The sequence below is a fragment of the Lytechinus pictus genome, chromosome 1 (genome assembly GCF_037042905.1).
Source record: "Lytechinus pictus isolate F3 Inbred chromosome 1, Lp3.0, whole genome shotgun sequence".
Classification (NCBI taxonomy): domain Eukaryota; kingdom Metazoa; phylum Echinodermata; class Echinoidea; order Temnopleuroida; family Toxopneustidae; genus Lytechinus; species Lytechinus pictus.
The window spans coordinates 34813828-34833274 of NC_087245.1; the positions used below are offsets into that span (position 1 = coordinate 34813828).

Below are 19447 nucleotides of genomic sequence, written 5' to 3' on the forward strand. Positions count from 1 at the left end.
TTCTGCAGTCCTTGTAAACGCAATAACTTCAGTTTAACTTAACAATTTTATCTTAACCGAGGCTCATATAATTTGCCTTTTCTGCTTCAAAATTAATAGCTCAAAAGTATGTACATTGATTCCCCAGGCCGTGTCAGACCAAAAGACATAAAAAGATGGGAGTTACTCAGGGAAAAAAATTAATTTTTTTTTTCGGGGGCTCCATTTTAATTTTTTTGTCAAATTTCGGGGGCTCCATTTCTACCTTTCGGGGGCTACTCTTTGCATTTCGGGGGCTCTTTTTGAATGCTACTTTTTTGTATTTTGAGGATTACCTGTTCACTTATTAATGAATTATTACTTTTTGTTTGATATTGTATGATTTTGTAAGTTATTTTTTTCATGCTTAGAATCTTGGGTGTGTGTGTGTGGGTGGATGTGTGTGTGTGTGGGTGTGACTGTGAGTTGGAATTGGATATAAATGAATTCAATATGTAATTTCTACTCAGTCTATTCCAGTACAATACCCTGTACTCGGCCATGTACATGTAATAAATGCCCACATTATTTATCAAATACCCTAACTTTTTGTGAAGTTCTTTGAAAACGCAGATCTCCATGAAAATTGCATTTCTCTATGGGGGAGTCTAAATTTGGTGAGAATGTATTCATTAAGAACTTAAATATACATGACAATGAAGAAATCATCAAACTTTATTGGCAGTTTTGAATAATATACCCGAAATGTAAACTCTGTCTGAAACAGAAAATCACCATCATTGAGGCCTTTACTGAGCGAATTGTCCCCCAGAGCTCTGGCAGAGAGACAGAGCTCAGACTGGCTAGCTAATACAAGCGCCAATGCGTGCGCCTGCCGCCGGCCTTGTAAAATAGATGGAGCTTTGTTTGATGATTTATTGTCTGATATTTACCACATCCCCGAGAAAAATAAAACAAATGAATTTTAAGTTATAATTAATAAATAAGGTAAGTTATTTTGGATGTTAATAGGCTGTTTTGAAAAGCAAAGCCGAATGACAACTCACCAATGATAGGTTACTAGACTCGAATTATTTTATCACAGAATTGTGATAACTGTAGGGGAAACATGTGCATTAGAAATTGCACATAGTGGTAGTCATAATTGACCCCTATACATGCAACTGTTTCCCGACCATCGCGTTCATTTTTTTTCCATACCTGGTACCATGTGTGTGGAAATACGTGGTACAGGAAAAAAGACGCAACTTCGGAATTTGAAACTGCGCTCCTCGCTATTTTCAAGGCTTATTCATGATTTTGAGTGTGGATTTTGGATGTTTTTTAAATGGTAAGCGGAGCTCGAGCATATGGCGCTAGTGGTTGGTTGAGTTGTTATCACTCGGCAATAATTTCGGGGGCGACATTCAGATTTTATGTCGCCCCCGAAAGCATGATTTTGGGTGATTTCGAGGGCGACTTTAGGCATTTCCGGGGCGAATTCGCCCGCCGCCCCCGTGTATTTTTTTCACTGGAGTTACTGCTACATGTACACTTTTTGACTTTCAACAATTTAAGAGATAGAGCTACATCAACCCGGCGCTACAATCAATTGGGCAAAATGATTTTTTTTTTTAATATTTCTATTCGCCGATTTCTATTTTGAAAAATGAAATATTTTTCCCTCAATATTAACAATATGCCCCCAAGGCATCCCATGAAATACTCCCTCAATTCTGATTTAATGGGAGCATTATGGTCTTGTGGTTCAGACTTTTGCATTTCAATCAGAGGGTCATTAATTCAAATCCCAGTCATGGAATCATTTCCTTTAGTATTGAAATTTATCCACCCTGTGCTGCACTTAACCCGGGTGAGGTAAATGGGTGCCTGGCAGGATTTTATTCCTTTAAGCACAGAATGGATGCACTTCTCAAGCCAGGGAAATTATACTAAACTATTGTCTTCTGTTAAAGTAATTGCTTCGTGGTTTATAAGTACTAATTATTTCTTTTCTTCAATCATACACAGAAAGGGCCAAATAAAGAGCCTATCATAGCCCAGCTCCTTGTGTGCTTCATAGCTATCCTCTTCATCTTCATCGGTCAAGTCAACTATCTTGGTCCTATCGTAACCATGCCTTTCCTCCTCTCCTATGCCGGTATCGACTACGCCTACTTCTCCCTGGCCATGAGCTTCGACCGCGTCGGCGGTGAGCCCGGGAAGGAGAAGGACAGCCTCCTCTCCCACGTCATCGATAAGAATCGACAGGATGGCACCTCGTACGGCGCCCTCGTCAACGAACCCGACGATGATTCGAACCGCAGGGACTCGCTCTCAGAATTCAAGCAGGACATCGAGAAGGCAGAAAAGGCATTTGGAGTTTCGGATGAAAAGAAAGAGGACGGTCAAGAGAAGAATTCGGTTGAGAATGGAGGAAATCAGTATGGAGGTGTGGTCGGGATCAGTGATAAGGAGTCACTTATTGATTCACAAAATAGAGGGGGTAAGTGAAATCTTTTAAAGTGAGACAAGGACATTTTAGGTTTATCAAACAACAACCATGCCTGAGATTTAAAGAAAAAAACCCATAGACTATAAAACACTAAATTGTCAATAAAATCACCTATATAGAGCGCAATGTTTATTTAAAGCAAAATTTTAGATGTACTTTTACTATGCCAATTTAAAGGCACTATTGGACTTAATCTCAAATGTAGATGTTTGACTTTGAAGCATTTTTGTTTACTTGATCAAATAGTAGCTGCCCGATCATGATAGTGATTTTAATTTTTGTTAGAACATGAAGCCAAAAAGTCATTAACCATAATGGAATTGAGCCTAAAAGAGTTGTAGAAATTCACTAAACCATAAAGCATTGGACATTGAATGTCAGCAGTTGTATTCGCACAATATACTTGCACACAATGTAAGTGGCTGAAAAAATGAAATTAATCAAATTGTATCTTGACAAGAATTTTATATGAACTAATAATGAAGATAAGAGGGAAAAGCATTCTTGCAGCATTATTACTACAGTTCTATCAAACAACTACCCTTTTTCCGCAAATCACATTTGATGTATGGTTATTTTGCTGCCTCGAATGAACTTTTAGCACAAAAAAAGAAAAATATTAAATAGTTATATAATGTTTTAACTATTTGAGATTGAAAAAAATCTATATGCATTTATATTGTGATATTGTTAACATACAAGTTGCAATCTTATATTCTTGCGTTGATCAAATATCATTGTTGGTTTAGCATGAAGATTATTACTTTCTTTTTAGATTCCAAAGGTCCATTCAGTACAGAGATAACTCGCATGCCCCCATCATGGTATTCAAGATTCTGTAACAGATGGGTCTCTCTTATAGGTGTAAGTATTAAGCTTGTTTTATACTCACAATCATGACTTAATGTAGAAACACACCCTATGAAGACGAAGATAGTATTATCACAAGGTTATAGAAATATTCTGAAATTACTGTGCTCATTATGAGGATGATTTAACTTTGTCAAAAGTAGACAATTTTGTTTCTGGTGGAATGAGGGATGTATCATATCTGTTTAATTTGTTTATTGATTATTTATTTTGTTATATTTATATGTTGTACCCCATTATAGTAGACCGGCCAAAAGTCAAAAAGTGCTCTAGATAAGGATTCGACGGCAAAATTTGTTAATGCTTGGCATCCCAGCTAAAAGTCTTGCAAAAATACCCAGGAATAGCGTACTGAAAGAATGTCGAAAATCACGCATTTTGATATTTTGACGGATTATCATCATATTTTTGGTTATCTTTCATATGAAATTATTTTTATTCAGAGTTTCAAATTATAAGTCTCATAAATATGCATTTCAAATTTGAATATTACACACACACACATATGGCACAGGGAAACATAAAACCGCGATTTCCTCATAATAAAAGTTTGTGAAAACTATCAATAGTTTGAAGTTTTTTTACGCAGCTTAAATTCTTCGATTTAACTGCGTTTATCCATCAAATGTATAGTAAATGTCCTAATGTCACAAATATTAAAAGAATTTTCAAGTAAGATTTAAGATATCTCACTTCATGTTATCCGAAAGGAGACAATGTGCATTTTACCAGGTGCGCATTTTGAAAGAAAAATTGAAAATACCGTACATTATGTACATAATTACATGTATAAGTACATACTAAAGCGAGTTTTTAATTACATGTATAAGTGCACTCTAAAGCGAGTTTTTAATTGGATAGCACAATTTGTCAATTCTTTGCATCCCAGCTAAAAGTCTTGCGGAAATCCTGAGAAATAACGTACGGGCGTATACCAAGTGCACTTTTGCGTGAAAGTATCATTTTTTGCGTAAAATTTGAAAGACTGTTGAAAATCATGCATTTTGATATTTTGACGGATTATCATCATATTTTTGGTTATCTTTGATATGGAATTATTTTTATTCAGAGTTTTAAATTATAAGTCTAGTAAATATGCATTTCAATTTGGAATATTACACACACATATATGGCAATATGAAATATAAAATCGTGATTTACTAAAAATAATAGTTTGTGAAAACTATCAATAGTATAATGTTTGTGTTCCGCATCTCAATTTCGTCAATTTTAGCGCTAACCGAATAAATACATAATAATTGTTGTCATGGCACATATAGTGAAAACAAATGTTGTAATAAGATGCAAGATATATCATTTTATGTTATATATGCGAAAGATAACAATGTACATTTATCGGATGCGCATTTCTGATAAAATACAAACAGCGCACAATATTACATCTATATTGCACATACTAATATCAATCAGTGCGATACTCGTCATGATCTTATATAGGATTATGTTTACTTTTGTAGAGTTCGATCTTCTTGCTATTTCCGCGAATTAATTGGTGCTGAACGTAAATCTACCTGTGGCGATATTCATAAATAGGTCTGATATTTAATTTGCCGTTACCATGGTAACATTAATTTTGTAGGAATATCTATATCCAAAATCATAGAAACAGTAGCGTACCTATAGGATTTTCCACAGGGGGGGGGGGGCAAAACCGTTGGCCAAAAAATTTGACAAGCAAAAAAAAAAGGTCTTCAAGCTCGTCAGGGGGGGGGGGCAAAAAAAGGTCTTCAAGCTCGTCGGCGGGGGGGGGGGGGTGTGGCATGGATACGTCTTTTGCATGGGTTGGGACTCGTCAGGGGGGCAGACTGCCCCCTCTGCTCCCCCCCCCCCCCGTAGGTACTCTAGTGCATAGAAAATATACATGTATGAATAAAACGATCGAATTAGCATGTTTAAACTACTCTGTCAATCTACATTTTACTTCAATTATTGGATTATCAAAGTCTAAAAAAATATGGCCGTTACCACGGCAATACCTATTTTTTGTCTCGCCTGCATGCATAGCAGAGCAGGACTAAAGGAGCCACTTTTCCGGCGGAGGCGACGGTAGTTTTGATATAACAGCGTCATATCAACCTTGAAATTTTAACCAAGGTTACGTTTTCGAAATTTCTATATAACTTTGAACGTATAGAAAAAAATTAATGACACTTATAACAGTATTCAGGTATTACTGATCGTCTTGCACAAGTTTTAGATCACATGATTAAGGTCAAATGTCATTTAGAGTCACTGAACTTTGGCCATATGGGGATATTTTTTCTTAATGTCATCATAACTTTTGAATTCTAAAATTGGGAAAATGAGCTATGGACACTGACATAAGCCTTTTGAAAGAAGATGCATGGAAGTGAGGGGGAGGGGAAACTTGCCCCCCAAAAAAAATCAAGAAAAGGCATAAAACAACAGAAGCAAAATAATAGAAAGCTTGTTGGGGAGGGGGTCATTTAGTTATTTATTTATTTAATTATTTATTTATTCTTTTATTTATATATCTATACATATTTATTTATTTATTATAACCTCAATTGAATGTAAATATTGTAATTCTAATTTTTTTTTTAAATTAATAAACACAAATTATTCCCTAAATTAAGGCTTTTGCTTAAAAGACTTGGTCAGTCAGCTCACTCACCAGCAGCGTAGCTAGGATTTTGTCAGCAGAGGAGCACGGGGGCGGGGCTTGGTATTTTGCAGGGGGTACCAAAATAGATTGATTCATCAAGTATTTATTATTAAGTACATATTAGCTTTATTCTCACAAGCACGATTAAGTATCTGACAAGGCCCATTTGAATAATGCGAGCGCGAAGCGCAAGCATTTTTATAATATGCAATGAAATTTAGAGCTGAAATTTAGAAAGTTACACAATTCGTAAGTGTAATCACGAACATTATTGTAATGTTAGAAATTTCAGAAATTTTTAATATTCTGACGTGAAAACGGAGCATTTAATACATATCTTAAAAAAATGATATATAGGCTATTGATGCGAGTCCGAAACGCAATCTGATTTTTATATTCCAATCCGTAAACTGGACATTTTGATGACGTTTTGAAATAAAGAATGTTATGTATCTGTTTTTAAAAATCCAGCACAAGCCGAGCTGGCTTTTTTTAAATTAGAAACGAAACATTCTAAGGCGCGATAGGGGCGATAGCTCAATCGGTAGTGAGGGGGTTTCGGATTCCGGTGGCCTGGGTTCAATTCCCACTTGGCGCGCTAGTGCCAAGTAAGGCATTTAAATGGTAGTAAGGCATTTTAGTCCTATAGGTCCCTCGGAGAGTACCTTAAGCCATCGGTCATCTGGTTGCTTGCTTAGAAGCATTCACGCTTTCTTAGCAAATGAGGTAAAACAAAAATCGTCAAATCATGAACAATGATCAGTATTTAATTATAGCATTTGATGCGAGCGCGAAGCGTGAACTGAAAATGTCGAATTAAACGAAGGATTTTAAACATGTTTTTAATGTAGAAAAAGATGAATATCTTACTTAACAAAAACGTTAGCGCAAAAGCGCGAGCTAAAATTGGGAGAGACTAAGAGCTAAAGATCGGACATACAGTATTCACATTTATTTAATAATGGACTGGATGCGACTGGATTCTGAGAAGTTGACACTTCAAGCAAGGTTTTTTTTAAACAGATAGCAAGTTGTTTATCTCATATATTAATGCCAGCGCGAAGCTCGAGTCGAAAATTTATTTGCCATCTTTTTGTAATCTCGTGTAGGGTGCCTATCTCGCTAAACCACAATAAAATATACACTCGAATCGCGAGCAGAATACTTTGGGTATATTACAGCGGCGTACCCAGGATTTTCCAAAGGGGGGGGGCAATTTTTTGGAGGATATTTCGTCCGCGAAAAAAAATTACAAGCAAAAAAAAAGGTTTTCAACCACAAATAAAGGATTTTGTACCAATAAAAAAAAATCGTCAGGGGGGGGGGGGGCCAGTCTGCCCCCCCTTTATGCTAGTGGTATATTATCTTGAAAACGGGATACTTTCAGCTCCATGTAATCCTTTCGGACACTACACATGACCTTAGGCAGCGGGGGAGGGGGGGGGAAGAGGCAGTTGCGGCCAGAAATTTTGTAACTCGTTTTAAGTATGTACTTATTCATGTAATTATGTTAACAATTTACAGTATCTTCAATTTTACATTCAAAAGGCCCCCCCCCCCTTCCCGCTAAATTTTGCATACCCCCTTTCGGAAAATGTTTCTTTCATCTTACTTGAAAATTCTTTTAATATTTGTGACATTAGAAACGATCGATATTCAATAGATGAACCAATTTAAATCGAAGAATTTAAGTTGTAAAAAAACTTAGAACTATTGATAGTGTTCACAAACTTCTATTTTGAGTAAATCACGATTTTTTATGTCGTATTGCCATATATGTGTGTGTAATATTCCAAATTGAAATGTATATTTAGTAGACTTATAATTTGAAACTCTGAATAAAAATAATTTCATATCAAAGATAACCAAAAATATGATGATAATCCGTCAAAATATCAAAATGCGTGATTTTCGACAGTCTTTCAGATTTCACGCTAAAAATGATACTTTCACGCAAAAGTGCACTTGGCATCCGCCCGTACGTTATTCCTCAGTATTTCCGCAAGAATTTGAGCTGGGATGCAAAGAATTGACAAATTGTGCTATTCAATTAAAAACTCGCTTTAGTGTGTACATATACATGTAATTAAAAACTCGCTTTAGTATGTACTTATACATGTAATAATGTACATAATGTACGGTTTTTTCAATTTTTCTTTCAAAATGCGCACCTGGTAAAATGCACATTGTCTCCTTTCGGATAACATAAAATGAGATATATTCCATCTTACTTGAAAATTCTTTTAATATTTGTGGCATTAGGACATTTACTATACATTTGATTGAGAAACGTATTTAAATCGAAGAATTTAAGTTGCGTAAAAAACTTTAAACTATTGATAGTTTTCACAAACTTTTATTATGAGGAAATCGCGGTTTTATGTTTCCCTGTGCCATATGTGTGTGTGTAATATTCAAATTTGAAATGCATATTCATGAGACTTATAATTTGAAACTCTGAATAAAAATAATTTCATATGAAAGATAATCAAAAATATGATGATAATCCGTCAAAATATCAAAATGCGTGATTTTCGACATTCTTTCAGATTTTACGCTAAAATGACACGTTCACGCAAAATTGCGTTTGGCATCCGGCCGTACGCTATTCCTGGGTATTTTTGCAAGACTGTTAGCTGGGATGCCAAGCATTAGCAAGCATTAACAAATTTTGCCATCCAAAGTATAAAAAATCGTTTTGGCCGGTCTACTATTAGTGATCATTTGTATTGTTTTCTAAGGAGCCCTATATATATACACTTGAACATTATTTCTCTTTTTGTTACTGTTGAACTAACTCCCGAAGGAACTCCAAAATCAATCTTACTGTTCACATTGTTTTTTTCCCCTACAGGCTTTAATATCTGTTGCAATCATGTTCGTCATCAATCTTTCTCGTCACTTGGTTTTCTTCTCCCTACAGGCTTTAATATCTGTTGCAATCATGTTTGCCATCCAATGGGGCTATGCTCTTGCCAACGTGTGCGTATACTTAATCGTCTACATCTATATTGGCCAGGCTAATCCGGGAGTAAAACCAGGCGTGGCCGACTTTCAGTTTTTCAGGTGGATAAAATCCCTGTTCCAGAGGCTTCTCAGGTATGAACATTATCCCTCATTTACCATCTTTCTCATCTTTTGCACCCCCCCCTCCCATGGAAAAAAAAGCTTTCTGTTCTTGTAGTTCTCAGTTTTTTTTTTTTTTTCTATTTGGCATCTTCTGTCTCTGCTGTTCTTCCCTACCATTATAATCCTTTTCTTCTGACATTCCTCACACTTCAGTAGTATTCTTTCTAAATGATCAGGACCACTAATACAAAGCTTTAGCCTTGAATATATTAAGCCTCTTTTGTATGCTTCATAACATTGATCAGTTTACGCAAATGATTACACAAATCAACTGTATGATCGATCGCTGTGCCACAAAGCCCTGATCAGCTGTAGCATATGGCATTCCATCTAGGTTTAATAGATCTCTCTATCATTTATAGATTAACTTTTTGTTTTTCTCTGCATGCTTTTAGAGAACTGAGGAATGCAATGTAGCTTTTATGCACATTCAAGTCTTTGTGCACTTCTCCAATCCTAGCTCTTATTCAAATTTTTGGAGTTAAAGTTACATTTTGTTAATAGTGCATGTATTTTTGTAATGGAGTAGTAAACATGTAGATTATTTTAGGTGTGGACGTGTGTATTGGAGGTTCATCGTGTAAGGGTTCTGTTTTGTGAGCCGGATATGAATGACAAGTTACTGTTCATACATTTTGAAATTGTGTTGTTTGAGTGGGTGAGAGCAAACTTGTCATCGCAATATAACATCTATTGTTGGTAACAGGTTTTATAAAACAAGCCTTTAATACTAGACACCTGCAGAAACAATAGTCCCATGGGTGTGTGTTGAAAATTTGTGATGCTGCAAAATGAAGAGTGAAATTTTTGTAAACATTTTGTAAAAGAACTGTAAACATCTTGATATGATAAAAAAATCAAGTACTCTTCTCATCCCTCATCTGATTCATGTGACCCTTTTTGCTGTTTGTTTTTTATACCCCCGCCTAGCAACGGGTCGGGATGTATTGTGGTATCACGCTCCGGTGTCAAAAGGTCAAAGGTCAAGGTCACACTGACATGTTTTCATCTTACCCTTCTGAAGTCCTTGTAAACGTGATAACTTCGGTTTAACTTAACCTAGGCTCATAGAATTTGGTGTGTATGATACTAGCATAGATCCCAGGAATTCTATCGATTTTGAGGTCAGAAGGACAAAGGTGAAGTCACCAGCTTCCACTTTTTTTGCTTGACCAATAACTCCATTTTCCAAGTTACAGGCAGGTGTATTATGTGCTCGCCTTAGCGACACTCTTGTTCTTTTAATGTATACCAAATAACAGCTCAAAATACTGTAAGAAATCATAAGTGCAAGAAATACAAGTCATTCAGAATACAGTACCGGGTATGTTTGTTTTGTTGAGTGTGATGCAATGTGTGTGACTCAATCACTATGCTAGGAGCTCTGTATGGCCCGTTTCATAAAGAGTTACAACTATTTTAACTTGCTATTATAATAGCAAATACCATGGTAACCTGGCTCGGTTTTCATGATAGTTACAATAATGCCAAAGTTACAATAGTTTTAAGTCTTTATGAAACTTGTCCCTAGTTTGTCTTTAAAAAAAAACTTGCAGCTTTAGAACAATGCAATTGACCCAAAAAAATGTAGCTATCAGTAAGTGCACTATTCTGAATAATGAATGAGACTTATTTATTTAAAACGATTTATTTCAACAAGGGTATCTATAGCGGCTGAAAAGCCGAATTGCATTACCCTTTACAATCATTTACATAAAAATACAATCAATATCAAATAAAAAAACTCAATTTACACAAATTCTACATCATAAGAAATATCAAAACACATAGAAAGGTTGTTTATCATGTTGGGGGTGCATGTATTAAATTACGACATTCATCCCCATCATGATAAACCAAAATTGAAAATACATGCGGCCAAATAACATAAAAACAATGAATTCTGTCGAACCAGAAATTAGCACGGAAGAGATGGGAATAAATAAAAGAAAAAAAAGAGGAAGAGAGAGAGAGAAAGTGTGTGTGTGAGAGAGTGTAACAATTAGAATTTCTACAATCATAGATCCTGGTAGATTTGAATGATTCAGTATAAGGTGTACAATATTTTAGTAAACTGGCCGCAAGAGACGAAACATACAACAATCCATAAATACACTTATAATATCACGATATAAATTAACTGATAAATTAATACTGATAGTACATGCATTTAGAGATAAAATGACAATTAAACATATTGGAATGTACACATGAAATCAAGACTCAAACATGTGGACAAGATGGTATGCATCACTGCTACAACTCATTCTACAGTAGACACAGCTTCCTCCTATACGGCGTCAACGCAACATTTGCTGCTGGTGGTGGAAAATAATATTTCTTCTTTTCATCTTAGGTTGGTGGATTTGATATTAACTATAAAACCCTCTCCTTACGCTTTCTGCATTCATCCAATTTCTAGATCTATAGAAATTTACAATTTGATTAGTTTCATAATTTTTTGTCCTATTCTCATTGGTGATGGGAGGAGGTTAGAAGTGTAGAAGCTGTAGTACTCATCTAATGTAGTTTTGATAAAGATACACGTATCGGTCACTTGTATATAGACACTTGTATGTAGTGCAAATTACAAAAAAAAAAAAAATAAATAAAAAATAATAATGAATAATCAAATTTTGTTAAACCAGTAGACGAAATAGTTTTAAGGAGCATGTTACTCTAATAGTAGTAAATTTTCTTATGTTTGAGGCTAATTTCGAGGCTTAAAATGAAAAGCAATGTTAACGAAATTATCAAATCTGCCATCCCCCAATCAGTTACATCGGGAGGAGAGACCTGCGGGTCACAGTGATTTTGTTTGCTTTTCGCCTCCCAGGCACAGGTGATGCTAAATGAAATAATGATAATGAATTTATGTCAATGTTGTTTTTAGCGGAATAAACCAAGATTGAAAATCTATAGCTGATTTCAAATACATGTACGATAAACCGATGTATCATCTATCACATTTAATGAAGAAACATATACTATTAATAAGAAGAAGGGGGGGGGGAACAGACTGCATATATTCAACAATAAGACCTTGATAAAGTGGGGAAATGCAGGTACTTTGCTGAAATTTGATTGGAATGATACATTCTTCTTGATAAAAAGAAGCTAATTTTTATGGCAAATACATGCATAGAAAGTTTTCTTAAGGAATTACTTTATTGTCCATAGGCTAAGTAGGATACTGCACTTCTGGAGGAGTGGGCATTTCCATAAATTCTTGGACAATATAGTCACATGACCACTTCCTTCATCAATATTAATCCTTAGGAAACCATCTCCGGTTCCTGAGCAAATGATCCTCAGTCCGTTCCCGGACAACATGGGCATAGAGGAGTCTAGTGTCAATCGGGATAATGAAGATTTTGCCGACCGCCATCGTTTCCACCACTCATCCGTCGTCGAGGGCAACAACTTGGTTGATGACCAGCCCTTGTCTGCCGTTCAGGCCATCGGTGGTGAATCGGAGGAGGAGTTCTCTCCTCAAGATAGTCTTCCACATTTACCACATACAAAGAGGCATTTAGAAATATTGAAAAAGGGTGGCGAGAGTCAACCTTTACTCATAGAGACAGATAAAGTATATAAACCCAGCATGTGATCTGTTTATTCTTATTTTTGTTTCATTTTTTGTTTTTTTTAATGCTTATTTAAAGTTTACTTGATTACTACTTTTACTAGTACATGTATTGCTCCACATGAATATAGATTTATCTGCTATTGAAAAAGTGGACAGCATCCACAAGAATTTTCCTGAAAAGCGGCACCCTAAACTATGATTCAAGAGCATGCCGTTATTAAAGACAACCTAATCACATATCTTGTGCGAGTGTCCTTGTTTTACACCTCTTAAAAAGGAATTTCATGTAATTTGGACATACAAGTATATGACTGTTTGATATAGCAATGGGGTTCAGATTTGAGATGTGAGGTTGGGTTTGCAGTCAACTTTTCATCAGGGTTTTATTGAGGTGGCATAAATGATTTCCATCCTCAAGTCAGTGCAAATTACATACCGTTTTGTTTAGTTTATCGTAATTTAAGGGCTTTTTACTAATTTTGGGTATTTGTAACACTTTATTTGTGTTGTGTGCATCCCACCCCCCCCCCCCAAAAAAAAAAAAAAAATAAAGCAATATATATTTCATAAATAAATGAATAAGAAATATATTAATCAATCAAAAAAAAAGATTAAAATGACCCTGAATTTTTTTTTTTTTTAATGTTGTCCACTCTTCATTGGCAGTGACCCCTTTGGCCATGGGCTACATCCTGTCATTTGACGCTATGGGCTAAAATTTGCCCATGGGGTAAGGTGAATCAAATCATGTGATGCATTATTTTATATTAAATTAAACCGACCATCTTGAATCTGCGCCATCAAGCTTTGAGTCAGTCTGTTTTTAGGAAAAGGGTGAAAATCTGTCAGTCTATTCATTTCATGAAATTATTGACTTAAATATGTACATTGTAAGATAAGATTTGAAGTTTCCATTGATATCAAAATCTTATGAAAAATGTTTAGAGTTATACTGCTAAACCTGAAGTGAATTTGTCAATGTGTGATGCTTTAAAGTTATTTAGTATTTGATATGAAAAAAAAATGAAAATCCATGTTTCATTGTTTAAAATGAAATCTGAAGTAGAAATACTACTGTGTAGCACCAGAATGACGTAGCTCTATCCCTTGAATTGTTGAACTTCAAACAGGGTAGCAGCAACTCCCTTCTTTTAACGTCTTTTGGTCTGACGTTGCCGAGCTTGAATTCCTGACCCCCCGGTTGTGAGACGGACGCTCTAACATCCCGGTTGGGTCAGACATGTTTTGTCAACTTTATTGATGAAAATTTATTTGTCAATAGGGCACGACTAGGACCCTGTTTCGTGAAGCTTGTTCTCAATTGCAAATCTTAAAATTCCTTGACATATTTCGTCTTATTGAATCATGTTTTTGTAGTTAAGTATAGTTACCTCATTGATGAAAGGTTATATTAAACAAGGAAGGACCATATACCGAAATAGTATATTTTTGTACGTATACATGTTACATGTGTGAGTTGGTTTTAATTCAGTCTGAGAATTGATGAAAAATGTATTCCGCTTTTTCAGCCTATTTCCATTATTCAGGTGGCTAGATATTTCTGAAATAAAAATTTCTAGAACTTGCTTTTAGAATATATAATAAAATGATTTAGTGATATTTTACATATATTGTGCATGATCATATTCCTTCATAATTAAGAAAAGCTACATGTTCAAATATTATACAAGGGGTCTTGGCCTGTAGAAAGTTGGTGGTATCACAGTCATTGTTTTTATTTACATGTAGCCCCATCAGTAATTTAAATATTGTTTACATTGGTGGCCTATATTACATAACAACATTGAAATACAACACGATACTTTAGTGGTATAAGCCATTGGAACTTAACAACTGAGGCAGTATTCAAACTTGGATTTGTTTCTAATTTCATATCCAGTTCAACATTTGGCTTTCTACTTTAGTCAGCCAAATAATGCCCAACGAATGTGTTGCACCAATTTAAGCGCTACTCTGTACAACTCAAGATTTCTGCATATTTAAAAACTAGATTTTTTTTCTTTATGAGAGATGTCTCAATAATAGGATAGAGAATTAGGTTTAAAAAAAAACCAATTTCATTAATGGTATAACCAATTCAGCCAAGTATTTTGTATGAGCCAAATTCTAACTAAAATATGGATTCATTTTTCTGACTGAACTATTGAATTGAATGTTGATCCTATATCAGTCTTAGAAGGGCACACTTGCCATCACTAATGTCATTTTTGAAGGGTACCATTTTTGGCAATATTACTAGATTCCAGGGTTCATGGTGACAGTATTTATTGGAATTCTGTATTGTATTTTACAGCCTTTCTTTTTCTCTTTGGTCAGAATAGCGCCATAAAATAAATTCAGATATTAATAATAATATACGGTTTGTAATGTTTTAGGCGCGATATCCATCTCGTCAGAGATGCTCAAGGCGCACAAGTGAAGGGGGAGGGGGCAAACAAACTGGCAAGTAACAGAAAGTCATTGATAAAATGAGTTAAAGAGGTAAGTTTTTCTATTCAAATCAATTTTAAAGCCCTTTACTGTTCAGGAATAGACTATCATTTCATGGACAATTGTCCCATTTGGAATAGTGATATAAGAAGAATCATACATCTAAGGAAGTTCATTTGCATAATAAAAACATTCCAGGAGAGTGCTTCATCAACATTTTCATCCGACAAGTTGTCAGATCTGACATCTTTATCTGATGTTGATTGGCTGAGAGGTACTGTTACTATGGTAACTGTCGGATAAAATGGGACTTGTCGGATAAAACGTCCGACAAGTCCCTTCATGAAACGCCCCCCCCCCAGAATGTCTTAGTTAAGCTTTGGTATGTAGGCATTAGGCAGAGTAATGATTGGTATTTGTATAATTTACAATGATTCTTGGTAGACATAGGGCCTGCTGGCTGCAGTGGAAAAGGACAATATAGGATTAGCTATTTTGTTTACATTGTTAATTTCACTGAGGTGATTCAAGAGTCTTCTAGAATTGAACTGCTCTAGAAAGGAGAATGTTCTTTTTAAAGACAATACTTTAGTATGCTTTCAGAATAGTGGAAACTTAAGCTGGCAGTTTCTACATCACCAGACTTTATGTCAGAGCATAGTTTATTTCCAACTGGAATACAACATTTATCTTCTGTGGAATTATTTGCACACCATCAATGAACTGTTTGCAGTTATTTTGAGAGAGGAATTCTCAGTTCTCATCGAGGTCATCAACCTGTTTTAATGAACCCTTTCAACCCATGGATTGCTGAAATCGACTGTTTATCATCACCAACTTTGTCTTCACGGACATTTCAACTCAGTACAGTGACTCTTATTATTCGTTGTGTTTCAACATCAATTTCTTCATCGCCAGCATTGTGGGCATTAATTTGAGGAACCTTTGCCAGCCAACTTGAATATGTATATCATTTGGAAATTTGTGGACTAACCAGAACTGACACTTCAAGAGATATATGTGTAAATAATTAAAAAGTAAAAATAATCTAATCAAAATTTTCTTTATTTGTTCGGTATTCATTATCGCAACAATTTTGATATATTTTTTATTATTTTTTTTTAAAGCAAAATTTTAATTCAAAACACAACTTAAGATAGCAAAAAAAATATGTGTGAAAATAAAAATGATTTAATTACTAATGACAGGAATGGATCCAGGATTTATCGGGGGAACACTTCCCCGACTTCCCCCTAAACTAAGAAGTAAATAAATAAAGCACACTTTTTGACAAGCAAAAAGTAATCTGATTTTCATTCTCATATTTATTGTTCATAATGGGATGTATTTAATCTACTTAGGGTTGTATGTGATCTTTTGCAATAAAGGTTGCAAGTATTCATTCTTTCGTTGTTAATCCTAAATTATAATGCTCACTTTTTTGGGGGGGAATTACATGTAAATTGTAATTTAAAATATTTATAACTTGATTTCTAATGTATTTATTTGAAAATCTATTTATTCATAAACCAGAATAAAATTAGCAACAAGGTATCAATTTCTTTCAATTTTGTTCTTCCCATTACAATCAAGTTTAAATCATTTTTTTATCACTATATGTTAAATCACCTTCTTCACTTCTGATGTACATCAAGTTAAAATTGCCATGTGATTACTTTCCCTTTTCTGAGGTTTGAAATTACTGATTTTAATCCTCAAATTGGTAACAACTACATGTATAAAATAACAAAATAAATACCCAGTTACATAATTTGAAGGAAAAAAAATGTGGATATAATACAAACTTATGAACAACATTTTCAAGATTCTATTAAAAGGCCACAAATCTTGCATTTTTGATTTTTGAAATAATGATTTTGTTGTTGTGTTGCCAAATTATAGAGTGTGATGATTGGCATCAGTTGAATAGGTATGCCAATTGTGGTAACGATCTCGAAATGAATATGAACAGAATCCAATAAAAATGACCACCCTAGTTTTTAATGTATGAAATAAAAATATGTGCCAAGTTCTCTGAAAGAAAATGTGTAATTGCTGAGAAATAAGCAAAATAAACATTGAATTCCATCAAATATCAGGTATTTTGCCAAGTAATATTAATTAACTTTCCCACATATTGTTAGTGATCCTAAGTGTTGTCAGTTTTGAGCTAAGATTTCATGATTTCACAAAGATAAGTTCATATTACTGTACCAGCTTTAGATGTATGATAATGGACAAATGGCCTTGATTTTAAAAACTTTTTCATGAAATAATGGTTTGCTGCAACTACATTTTTTTTACCTTTAAAAAGCTTCTTTCACTCGAAATGTTATTCCTTTGTTTTTAAAGTACATTTTTGTCCTTCTACCACATTCCATGTACATCCGTGCCTTGCTAGTATTGAGAATAAAAAGAAGCTGCAAAAGTATTTCATTGAGAATTTTTACCTCTATCTATGAATGAAACATATTACTTGAGGTATTTATATTGGGAATGATGTGCAGTACATATTTGAAACTGAAATTACTTATGTGATTTGTACAGAACTAAGAAGATGTATTATTTATTTTATTACATTGTCCTTTTATTGTGTCAAACCAAAAATACATATTTGTATATCAAGTATTCCTAAATTATACATTGCATTACATGTGTATATTCTTTTTGAAGATTGTATATTTCAATCAAATTCATACATGTAGTAATTTATTCATGTTTACATGTTAAAGTTGTGACTTGTAATTCGGTATATTGGACTGATTAAAATTCTGATATATGATCATAAACAATGAAAGTAATTATTTCTCGTAGATCTATTAAAAAAAACCAATATCATACCATTATAAGTATGTTGTTGGCCTTGTGCAAATTAAACACACTGATATTCATAAACATTTTAATTTGGCATAGATGTAGATAATCTTTCATTATGAATGATAGTCTGATTGTGCACTAATTGGAGGGTTGACCGGACTGGGAAATACTGGTAAATACCTCCGCAATATTTTTTTTAAAGGAAAATGGGAAATAGTTGGAAATTCAGGGAAATACTACAAAATGTTTTTTCTAATATTTTCCAGTGTTTCTTGAGTATATTAGCATTCATCTTTCCAGCATTTACGAGTTTCTCCCAGTATTTTCTACCTGGAGAGGAGGCACATGTACCTCATTCAATTCCCAAGAGAATGCCAGTCCTGACTGGATTATTTCCATAATTTAAAGTTGTAGGGAAACTTAGCATGTTTGTGTCATATTATTGTACAGGTAACTCTGCCCAAGTCCAATCTTTTGGGACCGCATAAATCTGATCGACTTCGATGAAATTTGATTTAAAAGAGGTGTATAACACATGTTTTGGATAATATGGTAAAAAAAATTTGCTTTGACTAATAGGCAAATATTCGACTTAGGCTGAGTTACCTGTATTTTACTTTACAAGTTCTGACCATGAACTTCATTGTCATGTTCAATTCAATTGAATTTTGATTTATTAGATATAAAACATATATATACAAACAATACAATGCTGTAGTCCGAAGACTAATTGTGCAATGTTTACATTGAAATATTATTTGCATTCGAAGATTGTATGTACACTTCAAATTATTTCACACTTAATGAGGAAACAGTTGGTTGATTGAGACATGCATAAGTGAGATTTTATTAGATGATACCAGCCTGGGATTCTGATAGTTGTGTATAGAAAAAAAATGTTTTAAAGTTAAAACATGTAACAAAAAGGTCAGAAATATAACTCAGATTTGATATGAAGTTATGAAATACAGATTTGGAATCAAGTTATTGCAACAGAATTGATCATAGTTAATAGAAAATTTATATAAAAAACAAAACCTTTGAGATATGAAATCCATTCATAATAGAACGGAGATTGCTTTGAGATATGTGGTCTAGGCTGGTAAAATAATGAATAGTAATTCTTAAGAAAAATCAAGATTTGAAGTGATGGTCCAGGCTGGAAAAATTTGTATCTCATTAAGTAGAGTAAAATCCATGGAGCAAAATTCTGAAAATTTGATCAAAATCGGATAACAAGTAACAAAGTTATTGAATTTAATGATTTGCATCATTCTGGTGAAACAGTTCTACATGTAGGCATGTTTTTATGAATATTCATTAGGTGGGCTGATGATGCCATATCCCCACTTATTCTATTGTATTTTATTATATGATATTAAGTTTATTCAAAATTTTTCTACCAAGAACTCAAACAGTTGGATTGACAACTGATTAAGTGCATTAGTTATTCATTGCCGCAACTTATGTC

The 19447-nt window shown here is 34.2% G+C and overlaps 1 protein-coding gene across 1 annotated transcript in view; it reads left to right on the forward strand.

Moving 5' to 3' along the window:
• The window catches only part of LOC129266311 (solute carrier family 12 member 8-like), a 35673-nt gene extending 21535 nt beyond the window's left edge, over nt 1-14138 (forward strand). Inside the window, exons 7-10 of the mRNA XM_064104412.1 lie at nt 1990-2464; nt 3249-3337; nt 8914-9089; nt 12399-14138. Of these exons, the coding sequence (XP_063960482.1) occupies nt 1990-2464; nt 3249-3337; nt 8914-9089; nt 12399-12729 (1071 nt within the window). The 3' untranslated portion in view covers nt 12730-14138. The remainder of the gene's footprint in view (nt 1-1989; nt 2465-3248; nt 3338-8913; nt 9090-12398) is intronic.
• Nucleotides 14139-19447: the final 5309 nt, after the last annotated feature.